Source organism: Pygoscelis adeliae, unplaced genomic scaffold (assembly GCF_000699105.1).
Source record: "Pygoscelis adeliae isolate BGI_AS28 unplaced genomic scaffold, ASM69910v1 Scaffold183, whole genome shotgun sequence".
Classification (NCBI taxonomy): Eukaryota; Metazoa; Chordata; class Aves; order Sphenisciformes; family Spheniscidae; genus Pygoscelis; species Pygoscelis adeliae.
In genome coordinates, this window is record NW_008824536.1 from 28074 (window position 1) to 50393 (window position 22320).

General features: G+C 39.4%; 2 protein-coding genes across 2 annotated transcripts in view; one reads left to right on the plus strand and one right to left on the minus strand.

The window, feature by feature from the left end:
- Positions 1 to 2749, plus strand: part of MTMR10 (myotubularin related protein 10) — a 23613-nt gene extending 20864 nt beyond the window's left edge. Inside the window, 2 exon segments of the mRNA XM_009321560.1 lie at positions 1 to 32; positions 577 to 2749. The exon segment at positions 1 to 32 is cut by the window's left edge and continues 12 nt beyond it. Coding sequence (XP_009319835.1) covers positions 1 to 32; positions 577 to 1176 — 632 coding nt within the window. The 3' untranslated portion in view covers positions 1177 to 2749.
- A 3315-nt stretch (positions 2750 to 6064) lies between these two features.
- FAN1 (FANCD2/FANCI-associated nuclease 1) overlaps positions 6065 to 22320 on the minus strand; it is a 24449-nt gene continuing 8193 nt past the window's right edge. The window contains exons 4-15 of the mRNA XM_009321561.1: positions 21320 to 21323; positions 20573 to 20614; positions 19750 to 19983; positions 19108 to 19239; positions 17858 to 17966; positions 16998 to 17117; positions 14049 to 14213; positions 12887 to 13055; positions 10627 to 10730; positions 7854 to 8048; positions 7345 to 7473; positions 6065 to 6498 (exon numbers count right to left, since the gene is read on the minus strand). Of these exons, the coding sequence (XP_009319836.1) occupies positions 6361 to 6498; positions 7345 to 7473; positions 7854 to 8048; positions 10627 to 10730; positions 12887 to 13055; positions 14049 to 14213; positions 16998 to 17117; positions 17858 to 17966; positions 19108 to 19239; positions 19750 to 19983; positions 20573 to 20614; positions 21320 to 21323 (1541 nt within the window). The 3' untranslated portion in view covers positions 6065 to 6360. The remainder of the gene's footprint in view (positions 6499 to 7344; positions 7474 to 7853; positions 8049 to 10626; positions 10731 to 12886; positions 13056 to 14048; positions 14214 to 16997; positions 17118 to 17857; positions 17967 to 19107; positions 19240 to 19749; positions 19984 to 20572; positions 20615 to 21319; positions 21324 to 22320) is intronic.

Here is a 22320-nt window from a genome sequence, read left to right on the forward strand (position 1 = left end):
ACGGAGCAGTGAAAACTTTTAAACGCTCAAAGGTAACTATAGTGATGTCTGTCTGTGAATGGACTGTTTCTGTGCTTAACCATAAGGTGTTAATGCTTAAAAATTTACAGTTATGTAGTGTTTCACATCCTCAGTTTAGCAATAGGAGCGTTAATTCTCTTAGCTTCCCAGCCAAAAGAAATGATTTTCTGTAGAAGTAAAGATGTAAATTGTTGAGCCTTGTGTTCCAGGACATTTTCTGATATGGCTGAGCTCACTGCCAACATTTGCATTACTTCACCTATGGAAAAGTGATGACATGCCACTTTTTCCCCCGAGAGTTGTCAGTTTTTTCAGTGAATACTGATTAATTCAATCATTCGTTGTTTTAGAAAGTCTAGAAAACATATGTATTTCTTTTTAAAGGCCACAGGTGGCCACACTGTTTGCCCTGTGAGCCCTGCAGCGGTGACTCACAAGCTCAGAGCTGCTTAAAGGTCACATCGTTTCTCTGGATGATGCATCCTAGCAGCTCAGGGGAATCTGCTATTCAAATGAGCATAAAACTGGAAAATTACCCTTATTTATTTTCTGCAGAAAAACTACAGCTCCACATTGCGAGGTGTCCCCCCAGCATTAAAAAACGGAATCATCAGTGAGCAAGAGTTCCTTCCAAGAAGAAACTCTCTGATACTAAAACTGAAACCGGACTTTTTACAGCAAACAGAGAGTCAGAGTAACAGTATGGAACAGTACTTCAGAGACTGGTTTGCAAAGCCTGTTGATTTGCACGGCGTAATTCTACCCCGTATCTCTGGAACACAAATAAAACTGTGGAAACTGTGCTACTTCCGCTGGGTTCCTGAGGCCCAGATTAATCACGGCGGCTTCATCACTGCTTTCCATAAAGTTTCTTTGCTGGCAGATGAAGTAGACATGTTAAACCGGAATCTTCGGCAGTACAAAAGCAACTCTTCTTTGCAAGGCAACTGCTCGGAACTGGATCAAAGCAGGATGTACTTCAGAGCAAATAGTTCAAATGACACCTCTGGGGCCCCAGACTTTCTCTCCTCCTCATTCCCGTTTTCTCCTGTAGGGAACCTATGCAGACGGAGCATTCTGGGAACACCTTTAAGCAAATTTTTAAGTGGTGCCAAAATCTGGCTATCCACTGAGACGCTTGCAAATGAAGACTGAGATGATGTGACGGTTTAAAGGTTTGGGGAGAATACAGCATATCACTTTGTCTTTTCTAAGTTAACACTGCTAAATGCGGCATTGAAAGCTGTAATGATTTTTATATACAGACATTACGTAAGTTTTGCACAAATATTTAAAAGCAAAGCGAGTCATGCTTCAAATCGCACAATTTTGTCTTCAGTAGTTCTCATCTGCTAGGGCTTCTGGTCCCTAATTCCTTCTGTATTTTTGTGGTTTGGCTCATTATATGCGATGGAGCATTTCATTAGCTAACTTGAAAGGCTTGGTGTGGTCATTAACGAGGGTTCTGCTTGAGAGAGCTTTTTTCCCAGATAGTGACTGAAGTGACTCTTGTGTCAAAACAGCTTGGCAAATCAAAGTAGTTGGGTGCAGTGGACACAGACCGACAGCTGAAATCTGGGAACAAACTATTTTATCAGATTGCCTCTTCAGGAAGAGTACTTATATGCATACATACATACATACTAATGTTCTGTGACTTGATCACCCTACGTATGTGTTAATGCAGTGTGTATCCGTGGGGGGGTTGTTACCTTTTCTTTCTCTCCCCAAAATGTACTCATTAACAATTAGTCAGATTTGTGCTCTTTGTCATGAGCTTGACTTTAGACTATAGGAATCAACTTCAGGACAATGCACTGTTAACCTTAAAACATTTACTGTAGATATGGTATTGTAGTAGCTTTAGAAGTGCCTTTAATTGGGAGGAAACAGTAGCAAGATTACGCTAATGCAGCTGACCCGCTCCCCCCCCAACTTTTTACAGTGGATCGTTGTGGTAAGTTCTTGTTCCATCCCCCGCCTCCCCCTCTCCGTTTCTGGAAATAACAGAAGGCCAGCTCAAGAGACAGCAGGTTTTTCCTCTTTAAGGTTAAGCTTGTTTGTAAGTCTCATGAGAGCCTCAGGTTTTTATATAAGCACCTCAAATACTCAGCATTATATCCCTGCATGGATCCTAATCCCTGCCGGCCCGCTCCTCATCCTGTTGTAGGATGAAGTAGCTTTCAGCAGAATTCATATTTAAGTCCTGCTGAGTTGCAGAAAGGAGGACGTGCTCCAAGTGGCCAAATCCACGAGGGGTGCTAGTGCTGTTGTCACTTGTAAGCAGGTGCTGGAAGAAGAGTGGTTAGTGGTGCCTTCTTTTTCATCCATGCATGTCCATAGAGCCAGTGCAATGGACAAGCACTGCGTGAGGGAATTAAATCCAACAGCCTCCCTCTGCTTAATGCTGCAGCCTCCTCTTTGCTCTAAAACGTTTCAAATGATATCTCTCCCCTGGATGCTGTGCCAGAAAAAGCCTCAAGTTTCATAGGGAGAAAAGCAAGAGAGTAAAGTATACTGGGAGGGTGGAGGAATAGTAATGTGTCATTCTCATAGGTTAAGGCTTCTGTCGACTGCCTTCTCTTAACAGCGGGGCTTTATTTTGTATTAACTGATTTCTGTGTAAAACACAAATGCTATTGAACCAACACGGAGCCTCTATTCAGGTGTTGACTCACAAGTTAAGGCACCGAAGGCCTTATATGACAGACTAGAAGCTATTCTCAGTTATCGGGGGGGGGAGTGGGGGTGGGGAGGGGGAAGCTGTACGATGATAATACATGATATATTCAAGTTAAAAAAAAAGGCAGGGAGGGATAGGATTTGGAGCTCTTCATTTGTTTGTAAAACCAAACTGGTCTTCAGCACAGCCTAAATCACAATGCGGGTTTTGGATGTCTAAGACTGCTCAAGTATTTATTTTGGAGAATACGCATCTGGAGTGGCCTTATTAGGTGCAAGCTTTGTGCTAGAGAAGTCCAGTGCATACAGGACCCTCTTTTCCCCAGGCTAAAAATTACCTAACGTACACGGTGTTGGGGGCACTGGGTATGCTGCTTTCTCGCACCAGGTTTGGTTTGGTGGGGTAAGCGGGCAGTTTCAGTGTAAAGGTGAGCTAATGGCGGGGGGGGGGGGGGGTGTAGATGTCCTTTTTTAACTAACCAAACCCCCCAAACCCTCTTTTTATGCAAAGAAGCTGAGCGTGTGTGTGCGTGTGTGTGCACACGTGCGTCTGCATGCGGACACGCGCATGCATCTTATGACATAATGCCAGATTGGTTCTGGTCAACTGTTTGTGAGGAAAAAACGTGTATTCACCTCAATTGCCTAATTATGCTGCAAGATGGTCTGAGCATGTTAAATGGTCCACAAACAAGTTGTGTTTATTTACAAGCTCGCTGGAGCAGTCATCTAGCTTGTTCAAGTCATCATTCAAATGTTTGTATTAGTTTGCTTTTGTGATTTTTTTTTTTTCCCCATTAGCTTACTGCTTTCCCTGGCCTGATACTTGACATAAAAGACCTCAACCTGTGTGCTTAGTGTCTTTTGGTACCAATTTTTTTTTCTTTTTAAAATTACGGTTAAAACTATGGTGTCTTTTTCTTTTTTTTTTTTTTCCTCCTTAAAAGTGTAACTTTTTTGGTTTAAAGGTACCAAAAATGTGTAAATAAATTACTCCACACAGGCAGCTGGTGGAATAAAAAAAACCCCAATGTTTAGGCTAGTACCCTTTGGGGGGAAAAAATGGGTACTATATTTAAACAGGATTGCCTTTTATAAGGAGATTTCAGACGTTTTTACATTTCAGTTCTAAGATGTGTACAGCTGCTGCAGATGGTCTTTGTATTTTATATATATAGCATGGGAGGGGGTTAAAAATAATATGCCTTTATAATAAACAAAACCTGTCTAAATATCTGTTTGCCAAACAGACTTAAAAGGAAATTTTACGCAGTTCAAAAAGGGGAGTTAGGCAAGCAGAGGCCGAGATGGGGAGAAGGACGGGGGAGGAGAGGTGGGGGCACCTCCTGCAGGGAGGAAGGGGAGCTAGCCACCTTTCCCTAGGAAGGTAGCAAGGTTCTGCTTCCTCGTGTTGGCACGGGCGTTGGCACGGGCGTTGGCACGGGCCTTGCCTTCGGAGGAATTTGAACCGCCGCTGTGTGGCTGTGTGTGTGCGCACGCGTGCCTGTCTATGTTGTTTCTTCCCCTTAAGTTAAACATCTGATTTTTTTAATTCACTTTTGGAAGACAGGTACTAAATGTTAATTTTAAAATATTCTCCGCTCTGCACAGTTGCCTTATCAACAGTCGGTAGGGACTGCTCCGAACACCTTTAATAACTTTCAAAAGCAATTTTGGGGTGCGAGTACATCTCTTTAACTTCTATGTACAGAATACCGACATACCAGTGTATATATATGTGTGTGTGTGTATATATATGTACACATTTTCGAATTTTAATTTCTGTTCACCATTTAAAACAAGATACTGTTAATGCCATTCTGGTGTTGCAAGAGTAGAAAAACTACCAAGAAGCTTATCTTTTTTTGTCTGTTTCTAGAAAACGTGCACTATTTTGGCTGTTACTGGCTGTTGTATCATGACTTTTGTACTACACTGTAAACCACGCGGGAGGAAATACGAAACGCTGGTTGATACGGTTAAAGTGTACCTCCAGTGTCACAAACTACTGCGAGGTAGAGCTTATTGTAGACTTTAGCGATCATGGTAGTACAACTTTATTCACCATTTACTGCCGTGTATCGAAGAAATTGCTGTCATTCCAGAAATGCATTGGGAAGTGTGTGTTCGTGTGTATATGTATACCCAGGCCTGCACGTGTGTTCAATGTGCACCTGCCTGCAATACCACTTTGATATTAACTGCCTTGTATTTTTAACGAAAATGTAGCAAGTGGGGCAAAGGTTTTGGCTTACTGTCAGACGGAAAGACATTAAAACCAAAAACTTTCTAACATGTATTTAAGCAAAGGATGAAATCTTAAATTTGCCTCTAACGTAAGAGAGAGAAATCTGTACCTCAAATTGCTCTAGGCAGTAGGTTTCTAATGCTGTTGCTGTGATGGTTTAGAGTTCACTATTTCAACTGAAACTAAAACCTTTGTGCCTGATAATGATTTATTGAGTAAAGTAGCAGTGCCAGGAAGATTACGAAATCCTGATGCTCAGTTGTGAATGTGAAGTAAATTAGACTAAATAAAAGTTCATACCTTTCCACAGCAAACTTCAGGCGGTTTTCTTTCACCTTCTCTAACAAAAAAAATAGGGGTGGGTGTGTTTGTTTTTTCCAAGAAAAGCAGGGACACTGTGCTGTAGAAAGATGATTAATAAAGATGCGCAAATGATCTTAACTTCTTGCTACGTTCTATTGCAGCGTCTGCTGTTTGTATGGTAAGCAGAATTTCAGGAAAACTTACTCAGTATGAGAATGAAGACTCCAGAGAAAAGATGTTGGCTCTGTGCTAAAATTCAGACAAACCCACAGGATTTTGGCATCTTAAAAGAGCACTCATCCTTTTGGGTCCATTTCAGTTGACCGACTGATTTCTGAATGAGAAAACACATCAATTGATGTGGGGCAAAAGTGACTATAATGAATGACACACTGCAAATGAGTGCAGTGATCTTGGCACTTGCACTGTCTACTCCCAGAAATATTTCCCCTTTATAGAGATAATACAGATAGTCACAACAGAAGGAGCTGTTAAAGAAATTATCCTTTCATACACAGCAGCACATAAAAACAGCATTAAAAAAAAAGTTTTATGCCTTACTCTATGCCATCATTGACGAGCTGTATTTTTTTTATATTAAAGTGAAACACTGAAGTACATAATATGAAGCGGGGACAGTTAGAGAACCACGCTGGTCCTGACAATCCTGGAAAGGCACCAAATGTGCACCCTGCGAGGAAACTTGCACAACATCGTGAACTCGGGCTACACAGGCAACATGGAAATGATCAGGACTTGATGCACCACATTGTTTATTGTAGAGGATGTTCTCAGCTGGTACCAGTACGATTGCAGCTGTTTCTGGGCAAAACCCCTAGATTACCTTTCATAGAATAAGTTATGAACCGTGTATAGAAGAGAAGGGCTTGCTTCTTTTGAACACAAAGTGACATACAGTAAATCATACTGACAGTCTTAAGCTATTATTTAGCATGTTTTGTGCTAAAAATAACTACAGTAATGTTCCAAGAAACCTTTTAGAAGTTTTAGAAGAAACTACTTTTAATAAGCAGCAGCCAGTAGTGTGTGACATGCCAGTTCCTTTAAAAACACCCAAGTTACCCACGTGATCAAGGCCTCTACTGTCAACTGAGGCGTTTACTCTTGCCTCCGACGGCTTGCACGTGACAAACTTCCACTGTAGCACCCAGCTTCTTCAGTTCACTCAGCCAGATTATCTGCTTGTGGGACAGGCGATCGTTGGGACCTTTCACTTCCACCAGCTACAAAGAAATGTGGGTGATTAGTAGTGTGCCTGGGGAGGAACGGAAAGACCATCAGCTCTCACAGACGAATGTAAGTATTCTTTGAAGGCTGCTGTGTGCAACAGAAGTAATATAGATTTAGCACAACGGAAGGCCCAGTGGGTGCTAAATTATTAACCCATGTTCCAGAGTTTAAGAGAATGAAATTTTATATCGTAAATATCCACCAAAACACGGACGGAGGCACTGGTGAATGAAGATGCCGCATATTTGAAAATCGATCATCTGCAACCTCACCTGTTCCAGCTGATACTGAGAGCAACTTATTCAGGTGTTCTAGAGAACTAATTTCTGCTATTCAGCTGTGTTTTATAAAAGTGTAACGAGTTGCTCCAGCAGCTGAGATGTCCAATAGTCTTCTAGTACCTATTCCACTACCATGCAAGACACAAACCATGATTGTTTACTCAGCTTTTTGTAGTGGAGACATAGTTGTTGTAGTCTCATATATTGAAGTTTTTGTGTAAGTGGTGACATTAGCACCCCTTGCCAACAACAGCCAGAATGTGTATGACCGATTGCTAACAGCTGCTTTACAGTAATTTTAATCGAAGACCTACTCTGCAACAATACCTAGCCACCTCTTGCTGTCTCTCATTACACCCGTTAAAGCTACAGCAAAATGTGATGAAATAGCAGGTAAACAATCACCCACTACTTGCCACAGCCGCTGGGCAGATGAGCAGCAGGTTTAACTTCACCACAACAGGAAAATACAGTTTGTATGGGCTGACAACTGGAAAGTTTTATACCTAAGGGTAAGATCAGCTGAGCACTGAGTATTTCCACGATCTCCCAATATACCTTAAAGTGATTAGTGTGAGTACGCCACACGACCAGGTCAGGAAGTCCCCCTCTGCAATGGCGTAGATCTTTGGAAAGCTGCCTAAAAACACCGCTCAGAAACATTCCTCCAAGGCAAGAGACAAGGCTCTGTAAGAGAAGTTTTGGTAGTCGGCTTTTTTTTTTACATGTCCTATACAGCCATTTCCCAGCTCTCACAGCAATACTCTATGGCCCCCGTGGCTTTTTGTTCAGTCACTGTAACAAGAAACTTTAGATGTTATCTACAGCAATTTCCCTGCTGTGTTCCCAACTACTGTTGCAGGAAAAGCGACCCTATCAGAAAAGAATAACAGTACTTGGGATTAGGGAGAATTGTGCTCAAGTCCCCACTCAATTCCTCCCTCCCACCGCTCACCACCCGTCTTGGCTCAGTGCCTCCGTACAAACTGCGAGCACGCTACGGCCACGCGTGACTTAACGGCAAGCCTAATCAAACGGCCTGCCCGTTCTGGACAACAGTTACTTACCTGAACTTGCTGGAGGGAAACAAAACGCCCCCAGCTAACTAGTGCTGCTGCTTTTCCCTCCTGAGTGGTCCAGATGTCAGCGATCAGCTTTGCCAGTGTCTCTGAGGAAGCTGTATGAATCTGCTGGAGTCTGGCCTCAATGACATCCCTCCTGTTCTCATAGAAGCTGTCAGTGTATAAATCCAGGGGGAACGTCTGTATAAAAAGGTAAATACAGCTCTGAGGAGCTACCAGCAAAGCAACGATTCCAAGAACGACAATGCCCTACTTCATATTTTTCTTAACTCAACTACAAAGTCACTCAAACACTGAGTCGATTTAACTTGAACGTGTCCATCACATAAACCTTTATTAAATGGGAAAAGATTTGCAGATATTTTAACACCCAATGCCAGTGCAACAAACGCTGGCCACATCTTAGCCTGTGCTCTGTTGGTTTCTGACCTCTACACAGAGGTTTCTTTTAACAGACAACAAAGAGCTAGCTGCTCGCCTAACTCTCTGAGCAGTAGTATTCTAGTCAGGACTTGGAATCCGTCTCAAGACTGCTCAGCTACAGTGAGCAGTTAGCGGTGGGAAGAACAAAGCAGTGATGAAACTGCCACCTAAAAGCAGAAAGCCTTATGCACAGCGCTGAACCCATTAGTGTATAAAGTCACTGCACCAGTTACTCAATTTTGACCATGGCTGAAAAAGGCTATCATGTAGTAGCTGAGTGCTAGCTCTAGCTTTTCAAAATCAAATGCAGAGCACAAAAAAAACAAAAAAAGGCAAATTTCAGCCTTACACAAACTGCTGCCACAGCTAATCCCACAAAAATACAGCCTAGGAATGACTGAGAGAATCAGGTGCGAGCTTTCAGCTCATCCTTGTTCATGCCTGAGGCTCATGATAGCTTTGCTCTGCATTAATAAGTAAAATCTAGTTTTTAAAAAAAAAAAAAATGTGCAAATGAGCTGTAAATACTGAGCTTGTTATAAACATACAAGGTTTTTTGGTGTTTTTTTTTTTCTTTTTTTTTTAAGTAGGCGTAATCTGCATATAAGATTATATAAAAGAAAATGTATTTAGAAAGGCAAGATCTACAGTAAATGGTAGTTTGCGCGGACAAAGAATACCTGCTTTTAACACGTGACATTCATACAATTACAGCATCTTACAGGAACAGCAGATGCGCCACAAGAAGAGATATTACCAGTATTCGTATGCCCTTTGGAGCTACAGCAGTCCCCTTCCTGGCCTGTCTATGAGCCTGCAAGTGCCTTCAAGTCCCACCTCAAGATTCCAAAGCAAGAAGGACAACCGTATCTCAGTTCTTTCTGCAAGCAGTATTCAACCCAAACGTCACTTTGTCAGATGAATACAAGAACCACATAGGTAAAGACATTTCAAAGACTAGCCATTACTCTGTAGTAAGTAAATTCCCTCTTTTTCATCATTGAGTACTCTCCAAGGATATGACCGAGAACATACATACTTATAATCAAGTGCTCATGGCTTAAGAAATTATTTCAAGACATGACTGTATACAGACTCATAATCCATGTCAACATAAAATTAAAAAAAACAGGTTACACTTCAGATTAGTGCGACTCGTATTCATAGTTTTGAGTTTAGTCCTATTGGCCTAATAAATAATTGTACTGGTTGAGTCTCTAGATTTTCACATCCTTTGCTTAAGGGACTATGTAAGGATGGCCTTGAGGGAATGTATCATCTCCCTCTCTGCCAATTAAAAAGAGATATTTGTGGTGGTCACTAGTTAGGGAGACAGCCATCTCCAGAACCACCAGGTGGTTTTCGACTCAGCCACAAGGTTTTCTACTTCATACTGGTGAGGAAAAATAAAGAAAACAGGATTTGGGGGGGGAGGCGGGAAGAAAAGACAAGGGAAAAAACCTGCATGTTCCACCTCTAAAATAAGAAGAAATTTCTGCCTAGGATATCGCATACTGATATAAACCTGTAATTTCTTACAGTCCAAATAAATCCAGTTAAGGAAGAGGATGGCACTGGCTGGTCTACCTCTTGGCCAGGGTTCCAATTAGAAGCAGTGGGTGAGGGTGGAAGAAAGAAGACAATTGTCCAGCCTCTTTTTTAGTTCTACAACGTTTGAGATGGCTTTTTAGGGTTTTCTTAGCAAATGCCACTAAGTGATCAAGTTTTCTAATTGCAATTATTAAAACTGCTTCTAGCTGTAATTTGTAGGATGTAAAGCATTTAGCTAAGAGCCACAAGTTCACCAGGAATCATTAATCTTAGGGTGTGGCAGGGAGGAGTTGTTGTTGCTGTTGTTGTTATTGGGACATGTTGAGGCGGTGCAGTGGGGGGTCTTAACAAAGCTGAGTTTAACAATGTGACTCCCCTTTAAAGGCCACTGAAAAGAAATAGACTTTTTTTTTTTTTTTTTTTGTAATGGAATGTGTCCTCTTCAAATGAGGTGAACGCTGCTACGGTGCAGCAGTGTTCTTCCACTGACTGTAAAGGAAACTTTGACCGGTGAGTTCAGACACAGGACATGTATGTATTTAGCCAGATGAATCCCACCCTATCTGACAGTCAATCCAGCCTTACATAGCAATTAGTTACCGAGGAGCACTTTAGTAACAAGCCCAATATAACAAATATAATAAAATCAAGCAAACACCAAGATCTGTCTGGAAAGTCCCTCGGAATAAAATGTTAATCTAATCCCGAGTAAGATTTTTAACATGGTTAGAGAGTCTACAGCAATGGGCAAAGCAATTAACTAAAGGAAGCCTTTCAAAACTACCTGATAGGAATTTCTGAAAACGTCGGGTATGTCATCCATGAAAATGATATCCCACATTAGAATACCATACAGCGTAATAAATGTTGAGCCTTCCCCATGAATACCTAAAGGGCAAAATTTAATAAAAATTGAAACGTCATTAATTTCTGCAGCAATCTCATATGAAGAGGTACTAAATCATCATGATCCAAAACAGTAACATGGTTCAGGTTTATGCACAGCTGAAGTCAGTATACATTACGGTACAGCATCGAGTTGTAAATGCAGTTTATTACTTCCACAATTTGCTAATGCTTTCGATTTCCAGGCTAGTGGCCTTCATTTACAGCATAGGATTAAATTACTGTGCCCTGTCATGAATAAGGTTTACTGTTCTAACTTTAACAATTTTTAATACACAAAATTTTTAAATTTTTACACTAAAAAGTAACATATTAATAACAAAACGTTTACATAGATGAAAATGTTTTATATTATACATATATGCTTACATGTATACATACATATATGTGTATGGAGCTATACATAGACGTATACATGTATGCATACATATGTACACATACGTATGCTGCAAAAGGCAATCACTCATTACCAGATCAATGCCCAGGCAGTATACTAAAAAATGTAATACATTAATAACAAAATGTTTGTATATATATAAAAAACCTTTTCTATTACATTTACATATACACGTACATGTACACATATACACACAGATACACATATACATACACATGTATGTATACATGTACATATACGTGTAATATAAACAATTTTTTAATATATATCCCCGTATATGGGATATATACATATCCATATGTATATATGTTCATACATGTATGTGTTCATACACATGTACGAACACTTATGTGTATGAACATATACACGTATGTGAACACAGGAAGACACATCTATCTATCTACAGATAGACAGACAGATAGATGACCATCAGGAAACACTTCCCCACGAGGATGACCAACCACCGGCACAGGCTGCCCAGAGAAGTTGTGGATGCCCCATCCCTGGAAGCGTTCAAGGTCAGGTTGGACGGGGCTCTGAGCAACCTGCCCCCTTAAGCAGGGGGGGGGTTGGACAGGGGGTGACCTCCAGAGCTCCCTGCCAACCTCAGCCATTCTGTGATGTATATTCTGTTAGTAGTCTATTAGTGCAATATACTATATATAATATGTAATGCTACGTATAATACCTATAGATAATAGAATATATGCTATATGCTATTATATGAAATATAAAATATAGTATAGTGAGGAGAAAGGGAGAGATCGCGTGAGTGCATGCATTTGTGTGTGTGTGTGTGTGTATATATATATATATGTACACAATAGTGCTTGCCTGGGCATTCTGTTCCATTAGGCCTACCACTAAACCACCTGTGGCCACTGTGTGCTCAAAATCTGTACTGAGCCCCTGAGCCAAGAAGACTGATCGTGAGTGGGTGGGAGTGAGGAATTGAGTGGGGACTTCAGCACAATTCTCCCAAATTCTAAATACTGTCACCTTCCCATTTACCCTTTTCTAATATGGCCACTTCTCCTGCAACAGTATTTGGGAACATATCAATAATATAAAATTATATAAAAATACATATTTTATATAAAAATATAAATTTTATCTTAAAAAATAACCTGCCTACCTTTTTGTATTTTGCTTTTTTCCTGTAAAACAGGCCTATATATTCTTATTTGTCCATGGCTTTTCACAGCTCTTTTAAGTTGTAAAAATATATGAACAACTACTAATAGAGTTGAAAATCAAGCCTTTTCAAAAGAAGTTGCTAACTGTCTTGCTATGGTATATACTGTTTTCATGTCCATCTAGTACCAAAAATCAATGGAAGTTTACCTTTCCTTAATGACACTCCCTTAAATGACACTGCTAGCATTTTACCCCTAACAAATAAAATAGCTGTTCGCTGATAAGAACAGCAAAGTGAGTGATTTTTCTATGGAGATAAAGAAGAAACGTTGGATTTTTTCCTAACACATTTCAAAACCACCTTAGGTATATGAAGGCAGCAAATAATCAAAGGCCAGGAAGTAGGTCAGGTGGAAAATGCATATTAGAGCATTTTGGTAAGGAAATTACATATCAATCAGAGCCGTTTGGGAAGGAAACAGAATCAGACTAAAAACTGGTCTAATGGAATCAGCTAAAACTGGTCTATTAACTAAACTGCTTAGTAAATTGGTTCTTTACTCCCACAGTTATTTTCCTGTACCAAAAAAAAAGTTACTGTTACCCTGATCAAAACCATTCTGCCTGTAATGAGTTAACGCCAGCTCCTCAACTGAGCACATGACTGTGGATACACTGAAGTCTTCGCCTCCTTCTTCATCACCAATATCCTCCATTAGAAATACGGATTTTCCCATTCCCATCTGAGGACACATCTTTCCTTTGATTGTAACCTGAACATATTAAAAGAACTAGTTACTTTCCAGCATCGCATTTAAAAAGCTTTAGTCTAGGTATTTGAATCTCTCCTAAAACACACATTCCTCCTTTTCAGTTTTCTTAAAATCAGAACTAGACTTGTTTCCAAAAATCAACTGAATAAAACTTAACCTGCCATTCCCTTGAAACCATTCTGTTTAGCTGTTATAAACTGGCAAATTTTTCAGGAAAAGAACGTCTAGCAAAAATGCTGGGCAGATGGGAATGCAGTCCTTCTATATGCGGGACCGGGAAGAAAGAATACAGATAACTGAGGAGACTGATTCTGGACTGAGAAAAAGAAGGGCTGTAGGGAGATATGCAGTGACGAGGCCGAGAAAGAAAGTGAGGCTCTGCTCTGACTTTGCCCAGATACAATTATCTTTGCAACAGAAGGGAAAAGAATGAGTTAAAAAAAATCCATTCCAATATGATGCAAGTGCATCATATTGCGTATTTGCATAGTGCATATTTGGAGTGCATAACTCCCAAGGGTTACTAAAAAAACATTGTATTTTTTGAGCCATTAATCTAATGCTGACAACATGCTAAGGTTACTATTACTTTTCCTTACACGCAGAATGCTCGGCCTGAAGACACCAGAGGCAATGCACTGATTTGATCAGACTCTTCAGACAGAAAGGTTCTGAGAGCATTGCTGCTAAATTAGTGGAGTTTATAGCTGATCAGATTCGTAACGCGTATTCAGTAAAGCAATGCAAATTAAATCAGCGTACAGCTGACTACCTTCAGCTAAGAAGCTGACCATTTATTAAATAAGTAGAAATATTTGTTTACAAGAGGCTTTTGTTTTAGAAACACGTTTGTATTCATCTTCCTGCAGCACAAATAAGTCAGAGGCTGGTGCATAGCACGTAACAACAGTCTCCCAGACTATTTTTTCTTGTCAGAAGAAAAAAGACCTCATGAGTTGTTATTTCTCAGAAACCACCAGCAACTCCACTTACATGTGTCACATCCTCCACAGGTATGACTGGCAGATCATGAAACAGGCATCTGAACTGCTTGCAGCTTGGCGAGTCTCTGATTCGTAGGGCCCGCTGGTAGAGAGAGAGACGATGCCCAGTACGTACAAACGGGTCTGCCAGCCCATTTCTAATGCAGTCAATGGCCTAGCAAAGAGCAAGGTAACAAGCAATACTTTAGAAAGACCTATGCGCATCTGCCTCTTCTTACTAAGCCCAAAAGACCAATTGATTTAAGGAGCACAAAAATGTGAATGTAAAAACCAGCATATAAGACAGGGCCACCTTTCTTACTTATGTACTGAAGTTCTAGCCAGTAAGTAATATTTTGCACTAGTAGGCTTCTGGATTCAAATTTGCACTAGTGCAGTAAAAAGAAGTTACTCTCCATTTGTACCGATCAACATAAAGTTAAGGCAGTATAAATTCTACATAAGTGACCAGAAGAAAGAGTTGGCTCTAAGGTAAATCAGTTTAATATTTTTAAGCCGGTTTCTTAACAGCACGTAATACGGAAACAGAAGGACCAGATCAGTTGTGCAAGAATGTACATACAGAACAAATTTTAGACCAATGCACTACTGCACTGAAGAACATCCAGGGTTAAAAATGGACTCAAAAAATTAGTTCAAATCATGGTTCTGACATACTCTCTTTCTGTGACTTGAGGAAGGCACTTTGTCCTAATTTATAAATAAGGAACTGAGACTAACTCTTCCTTTGTACAACTTCTAATTCCAGATCTGGCACTTTGTCCTAATTTATAAATAAGGAACTGAGACTAACTCTTCCTTTGTACAACTTCTAATTCCAGATCTGGCACTTTGTCCTAATTTATAAATAAGGAACTGAGACTAACTCTTCCTTTGTACAACTTCTAATTCCAGATCTGGCACTTTGTCCTAATTTATAAATAAGGAACTGAGACTAACTCTTCCTTTGTACAACTTCTAATTCCAGATCTGGCACTTTGTCCTAATTTATAAATAAGGAACTGAGACTAACTCTTCCTTTGTACAACTTCTAATTCCAGATCTGGCACTTTGTCCTAATTTATAAATAAGGAACTGAGACTAACTCTTCCTTTGTACAACTTCTAATTCCAGATCTGGCACTTTGTCCTAATTTATAAATAAGGAACTGAGACTAACTCTTCCTTTGTACAACTTCTAATTCCAAATCTGGAAAAAGCTTGATACGGGGGTATAAGATGCAGAAGAGACAACTGCAGACGCTTGACAGCCTATGATATTATTTCCTTTTAACAGACTTAGAGAATTAAAATGCAACACAAAATATGAGCATTTTAATCCCAATTCTCAGTAGCCTTAGTGAGGCAAGGAAGCACCACCAAGGAAAAAAAAAAAAAGTCATTCTTTGCTTATTTTAAATAACTCTACAACTGCTACTGTTCCTGGACTTAAAACTTTTTTTTAGCTCTATTTTTCATTGCCAAATTAGTCAGGTATCTTAGGTGTGTTTAATTAGATTGGTCTTCTTTGCCTCTTAGTTAAAAGCTGATTTTCAGTCTGCCCATACTTCACTGTGACCTGAACAGTCCTACAGAGTTTCATTTTCAATCACTGACAGTATTTCTCCTTTGTATGTAACAGACAGGAAGAATGGCCATAATCTCCTGTACTTATAAATCCTCAGACAGCAGCTGATACAACTAACACCTGCTGTTTCTTGCACACAAAGTTCATGGAACTGCATCTGAGCCCTACAATGAGTTAAACAGTGGCTCCTACGCCTTGCGGCTCTTGAAAAGAAAGTCTGTGAAAAGCTGGTGCTGGCTCACAAGGAATTCAAAGGCACGACCTGTACTGCAGCTTGCAGTTTTCTCTGGTTCCTTTATATTCTGCTGCAGAAATCTTTCCAGAGGTGCCAGAAAGTTCTACAGAGATTTACAATAATCCTTGCCCATAATCCTTGCCATTCCCTCGTGGTTATTTTTCTCTCATTCGGCTACACGCCAGCTAATCACTTAGGAAACTCAAAGACCGCTCACCATGTACACAGTATTTCTAAAAGCCTGAACTGCATCATTCAGACTTGAGACTGGCAAGTTTACCCACTGCACAAATAATGCGTTTTGCTTGTACAAACACACCCTACTGGTGTGTGTGTCCTACCGGGAGGGAAGAGGGAGAAGTTTCAGCAAAAGCTAAGACTACCTCAAAACCTCTTCTCCCCTCCTCTGCCTTCTGAAGAGAATTAAACAGACCAGGATGAACATAGCCTGTAATACACGCTATCTAAAATCACTGATGTTATTCTTTACCAGTCTAAGGATGGTCAGTTACAGTTTCTCCTGTAGGACCATGGAAATAGTTTAAATTTGCTGTTAAAGACTGATAACCCTGCCGGAGCTGTGCACAAGTAACAGATTAGAAATGGGGCTGTCTACTGCTTACCCCTTACAATAGAAACCCCACACCAAAACTGGTCCAGATACAGAAGACAACCTTCTCCCCACTGGCAACAGTTAGCCAAGGACTTAAGTATCTTAATTTTTTGTTTGAAAACATTAAAAAACTCCTTCCGCCATGTTTGTTTTTTTCATTCCAGATACGGCCTCATCATGACTCAGGTTCAGAAGCAGAAGTGTTTACTGCAAGAAATTTCTCTGCTTCTCACACGTTAGGCAAATTTGTAAGGCGTAACAGCAAGGAAGCTGCTGCCTGATAACTCCATACAGTCCTTCATGCCAAACAGTGTTCTTCTATGCAACAGAAACCAAGGATGAGGGTACACTCAGTATTCAATTTCTTAGGAGAAACTGGTTGCCTGACCTTGGGATTCCTACCAATATCTGCAATTTTAGGAGATCCTACCCCGCTGTTCTTCTCATATGAAATATTTTTAAAAAATGTTTTCAGACAATGACTGCAGTGTTTCCAGCTTTACAGCACGCAGTTGTGAAGATACCTTCTTAGTGTTTTTCAAGTGCTGATGTAAATTCAGAGCTAGGCGATCCCACCATCGCCCTCTGCTGTCGGTACAATACACATCCTGAGACAGAAGAGTCTGCAGCTCCTGCACCGCTTCCTGCAGCAACAGGATTACATCTTTATTAATTCAGTCAGAAAACCAAGTTGAAGTTTCATTATATAATTAGCTTGTCACTTTCCATTCTAATTACTGGGTACTATAAAACTTTGTCTCTGCACAATTCAAACCCCATTTTTATTCCAGCACCCAATGTATTCAGGTGCATTACTATACCTTAAAAACTCTATTAGAATAGAGATATTGTTATGTAAACTTAAAAGTGAGCTGCCAAAAACACAGTATTTTTGTCCTTTCTGTATTCCTTATTGTATATGAAAAAGACCTGAATATTACTTGTTGCCTTTTTGCAGAGGCAAAGTCTTTTTCAGAATAATCTGGTTTGCTTTAACTGTAAGTCAGAGGTCTTTGGAGATGTTAGCTCCTAAGGTGAAGAGGCAGGGATTTCAGAGAAGAATTTTCTTCAAAGATTATCTTATTTAAAAGCAGCAACGAAATCTAGTGAAACACAGGTATCTTTAAATAACGAAACAACAATGTCTCAGCAACAGTCTTACGGTATATTACATATGGTAAATCTCCAAAGTATAAGCAGAAACCAAAACAATTTAAAACTTTCTTAAGCAAGAAAAAAGGCTGTTTTTCCTTAACAGTAACCAGTTAAGAGAACTGCAGCAAGTCCTAGCAAACATTATCACCATTTTCCAGCCACATCAGAAATGTAAATTGATGTACAATGCTACATTAAATAAGTATTCCTATTCACTTCACCACTTTACCTCATACATGTGAAGTCTCTGCAAAATTTCAACACCCTGAGAAAGGATTCTTGTATACACCCAGCCAACTGTGAAATGTCGCAGATACTCAGGTAAAATTCTGTGATAGCTGAAAGATAAGAGCAGCTCAGATCAATTTAATGATGGCAATTTAAATTCTTAAATTCTCTTACTAAGAATACTTACACCTAAAGCATTTACAAAAAATAAATGCCTTATATATCAAACCTGAACTGAACTGAGTATCCCAGCTGCAAAGTCAAGAACCAAAAGGTAAGAAAATAGTTTAGCTGAGGTAGCAGGTGCAAGCTGCGCTTGCACAGCATATTTTGGTTTCAACAGCAGTGGAATTATTAGTTAGTAAGTTTTACATCAGAAGCAAAACAATGTATTACATCATGTTTTGTTACTGCCAACTTGTTCTCCTAAGTCAGAAGGTTAACTTCAGAAACACAGCTGAACAAAAGAAAAAGGCTAGAACAGGAACTTCCTGCTATAAAAGAAGACTAAAATCTTTTGGATAGGCACCTCTATGCTTCAAGACAAAGTCTTTTGAATGTCTTATTGAAATCAAAACAGGTTTTTCCACTGTCTTCAGTGTGAAATGTTACAGACCTCCAAATGACCCTCTATGAATATTGTTTTAAATCAGTTGCCGTGAAAATTAATATAATGTCAAACATAAGGCTTTAACTTTCGGTGTATCACTAAGCCAGAAAACAAAATAATTGGAAGAAAAATTGATGAAGGATGCTTCAAAAACAATACACGTTATTTCAGTTCTCAAATCTTTAATAATGCTTCCTGACTGACACCCACTTGGAAGTCTGAATAGATGAATAACCCAGTATGTTTTCCCATAATGTTTGCAACATTCTTTTGTTCACAGTGAATTTTAAATTCTGCTTATTGCTATTTGTCTAAAAGCCATAAAAACAAATTATGAAAAGGGAAAAATAAGGCTCCTGTTCTCCTGCATTGGCACACAGAACAGAAATGTTTTAGCACTTTATCCGTGCCTACCAATTCATTCCCACGGTTTTATAAAAAAGGCCTTTTCATATCATCACTTAAAAACTAAACAACCAACCAGGAAGTTCAAAGCTTTCAAGAACATTAAATCTTATAAATTTATCAGGCTTCAATAATATCACTAGTCTATAAGACTCTCTCAAAAGGAAAAGTACCAAAAGTAAGATAATACACTTAATAGTTTCATATGAACACGAGGCTAGTTTCCAGTTTGCTACCTCAAAGAGGGATGATTTTTCAGTTCGTTCCAGGTTTCTTTAGCACACATATATAGATGATTAGCTTCTTCCCAGTTCCCATTTACCATTGCAGTGGCTATATCATTTGACAGATGAGCAGCAGTTGCATACCTAAGGGAAAAAAACATAGTAACTGTATTAGGCTCAAAAAGCACTTCTAGTTAAAAGAAATCAATTCCTCCATACAATACCTTTTAAAAACTCCCTTCCAGTCTCCAAAGACATTGAACCATGCAGCCAACTTTATTCTTAATCTTGTAGGATCGGCAGAGTTTACACTAGCAGGGTACATTATGTTTAAAATTACTTATAAACTAGAGAACGTATTTTTTGTTTTGTTCAGAGTCCATTCTAATAATCGTCACAGCAAATGAAGAAACAACTTTCATCAGCAGATGATCATGAAGCAAATAAATATGCTATTTTGGTTCAAAATGCAAGACACTGTGAATTACAAGTCCTACCTGAATACAAAAATGCATTTAAGATCATTGCAAAAGTGCACTTCTACCTATTTACATCTGGAGTTCTACATGATGAATTCTTATTTGCCTACACAAGTGCTGCAGTAAAGCTTTCCTAGAAATAAACAGACTCCCAAACTGCCAAAGCTCCCCCTACCTGATAAGATCTTCTCTGTCCTGGAAGACCCGTGTTTTCCTATTTACAGTGTAACTGGGGAATACCATACGCCCCATGTTTACCATAAGGAGTGTGGAGAGCTGGCCTTGACCAGCACTACCAGCTTCTTCATCCTCCATTGACTCAGACAGCGAAAATAGCAGCAGAATTCGAGAAAAGACAGCCCGAGGGCCTTTACAGATCCTGACAGATTTTCCAGCCAGGTCCTTCACCCTGGAAGGACAAATAAAATGATTATAACAAATGGTTTTTACCATCACTTATAAAAATTCAAATATACTGAATGAAGTATGAGAATAATTTTGTTTTCAAGCCAATTAATGTGTTAACTTGATTTTCATTGAAAGAAGCAGCTTGAGAAACTATATAGTGCATGTAACCTCTAGTGAAAAGCCAAAGAAACGCATTAACTAATAAAAGTTTAAGGCCCAAACTTCAAGCAGAATAGAATTGGAACTAACTGCCCTTTGGGTGCAGCCACTCCTGTTGCTATGCCAGGCAGTACCGAAAAGCAACAAGATGTGGTTTGCTGTTAGGGCAATGTTTACAGACCACAATCTTGTTTTAGGGTATCATCTCCATTAGCGCATCTTCATCCAGACTTTTCATACAAGACAAGATTTCTGTTACTTGTCCACAGGACAGCACAGATTTAAAACGGGATTTTCTCTGATCCCATGGGGTAACTAGTATTTCAGCTGTCAACTACAGCGAAGAGCATGACATTCCCAAAGTTGATGTGGCTGAGCAAGTAACTATCAGCCTCTTTTCTTGGAGTAGAGAGTAAGCCAGCACCAAGGACTTTTTTGGAATGTAACTCATTTTCCCAGGTTCCTTTCCATTTCTTGAACACATTTTTTTCTAGCCTTCCTTTGCATAGTTTAAGCCAATATTCAGAAAACAATTTTGTTGCTGTTTGAGATATTTATAAAAATTATGCATCATGCATCGTCATGTAGTTCGAATATCTAGTATCAAAGAGAAAAAATGAAATTTCAAGTGATACAAAATATTTTCATACCGAAGTTTTCTATACCTGGATTAGAATGAGGAAACAACCGCAACTCCTTAAATTAAAACATCCTTACTTATCACAAAGTCCCAACATCCTCTAACACAAGATAATCATGGCTGTGGCTGTGATCACTTCACCTGTTTTCCTGCAGACCAGATGAAGTGCAATGCTACTGGAGACAATGACACCAGTGTGAAATACTGTTTTTAACAGAATGGGAACCACTAGAGCTCCTGTTGTATTTTGAAAACAACAAAGACCAAATAAAACTATTTTAAAGAAGCTAACCATACTGTGCAAACCTCCCAGTTGTGAAGCTCTGCAAGCCCAGCACTAAGCTAGCATTAGGCCTCTCTTTTGGCATAAGGAAAGAAGACCTTACTGATTGACATAATAATAATTCTTCATGGAGGGATGATTTTGAAGTTCTTCCAGTACTAGGCCCCTTTTAATACAAGGAATTTTGTGGAGAACCATGTGACAGATTTCAGGGGGGAATGTTTGTCCAATAAACATAGCTATGCAAAACTTGACAAAGCTTTGTATCTCTCTCATTTGAAAAAGAATACCCCAGGAAAGACAAATTATGTCATTGAAGCAAATGCAGTACATACTGATGTCGGTCAGCTTTCTACCCAACCTGCATTTTGTACAGAAAGGATTCCACAATTACTGAGTTCAGACCCTAGTTCTCCAGCCTACTAGACAAGCCACCTTTGTTTATATGCATTATTATTCAAACAGTTACTTTTTGGTATTAGTTACTAAGACGGGTAACTGCGTAAGAAAGCTTATAAACTCCAGAACTGACTTGTACCCTAGCACCAGTACCCTGGCTATTACTTTAGCTCATATTCCTAGACTTTTTGTGGATGCTCTAGCTACAGATCCAGCCCTAAACACCAAGAATGGTAATGCTGTAATCACTCCTATTAGGGCGGAATGACACCTTAAACCTGGATCTGGACTCCAGAAGACCTGGAAGTGAAGGGGATCTGATCACACAGCTGTGACAGCCACAGTGAAAAAATTCACAGGAAAGCAAGAACACTTTCTCAAGAAAACAATCTTTTCCCTTTAAAAATATTGCCGAAAAGGAGGCTCTATGCTAAAGTACAAAGCCAATCACAAAAAAAGACATTATTGCTCCCCTGTAATTCTACTAAAAGAACTCACCCAGCAAACGAACATCAGATGACCTTCCCTATGTCTTCCTAGATGTTTTTCTGCACTGATTTTGCTTTAAATAATTCAGAAATGTTTCTCTGTATAACTGAGTAACTTTGGAAATAGATAATCAAGCCCACAGCTGAAAAGCATGACATGGTTTAAAAAAGAAGTCTAATAGGGTAAATACCCTTCTGTTTGACCCACTGTGAATCAAAATTTAATGGTGCCCTTTTTTATTAATAAATTTACTAAATGCATTCCTCTCTTCAAAAGGCAGCTAGACTGAGTCCTTTGAAGCATAACTTACATTCACCTGCAAAATTTAACTATAAACAACAGAGTTACCTTTTTAAAATCACTGTCCC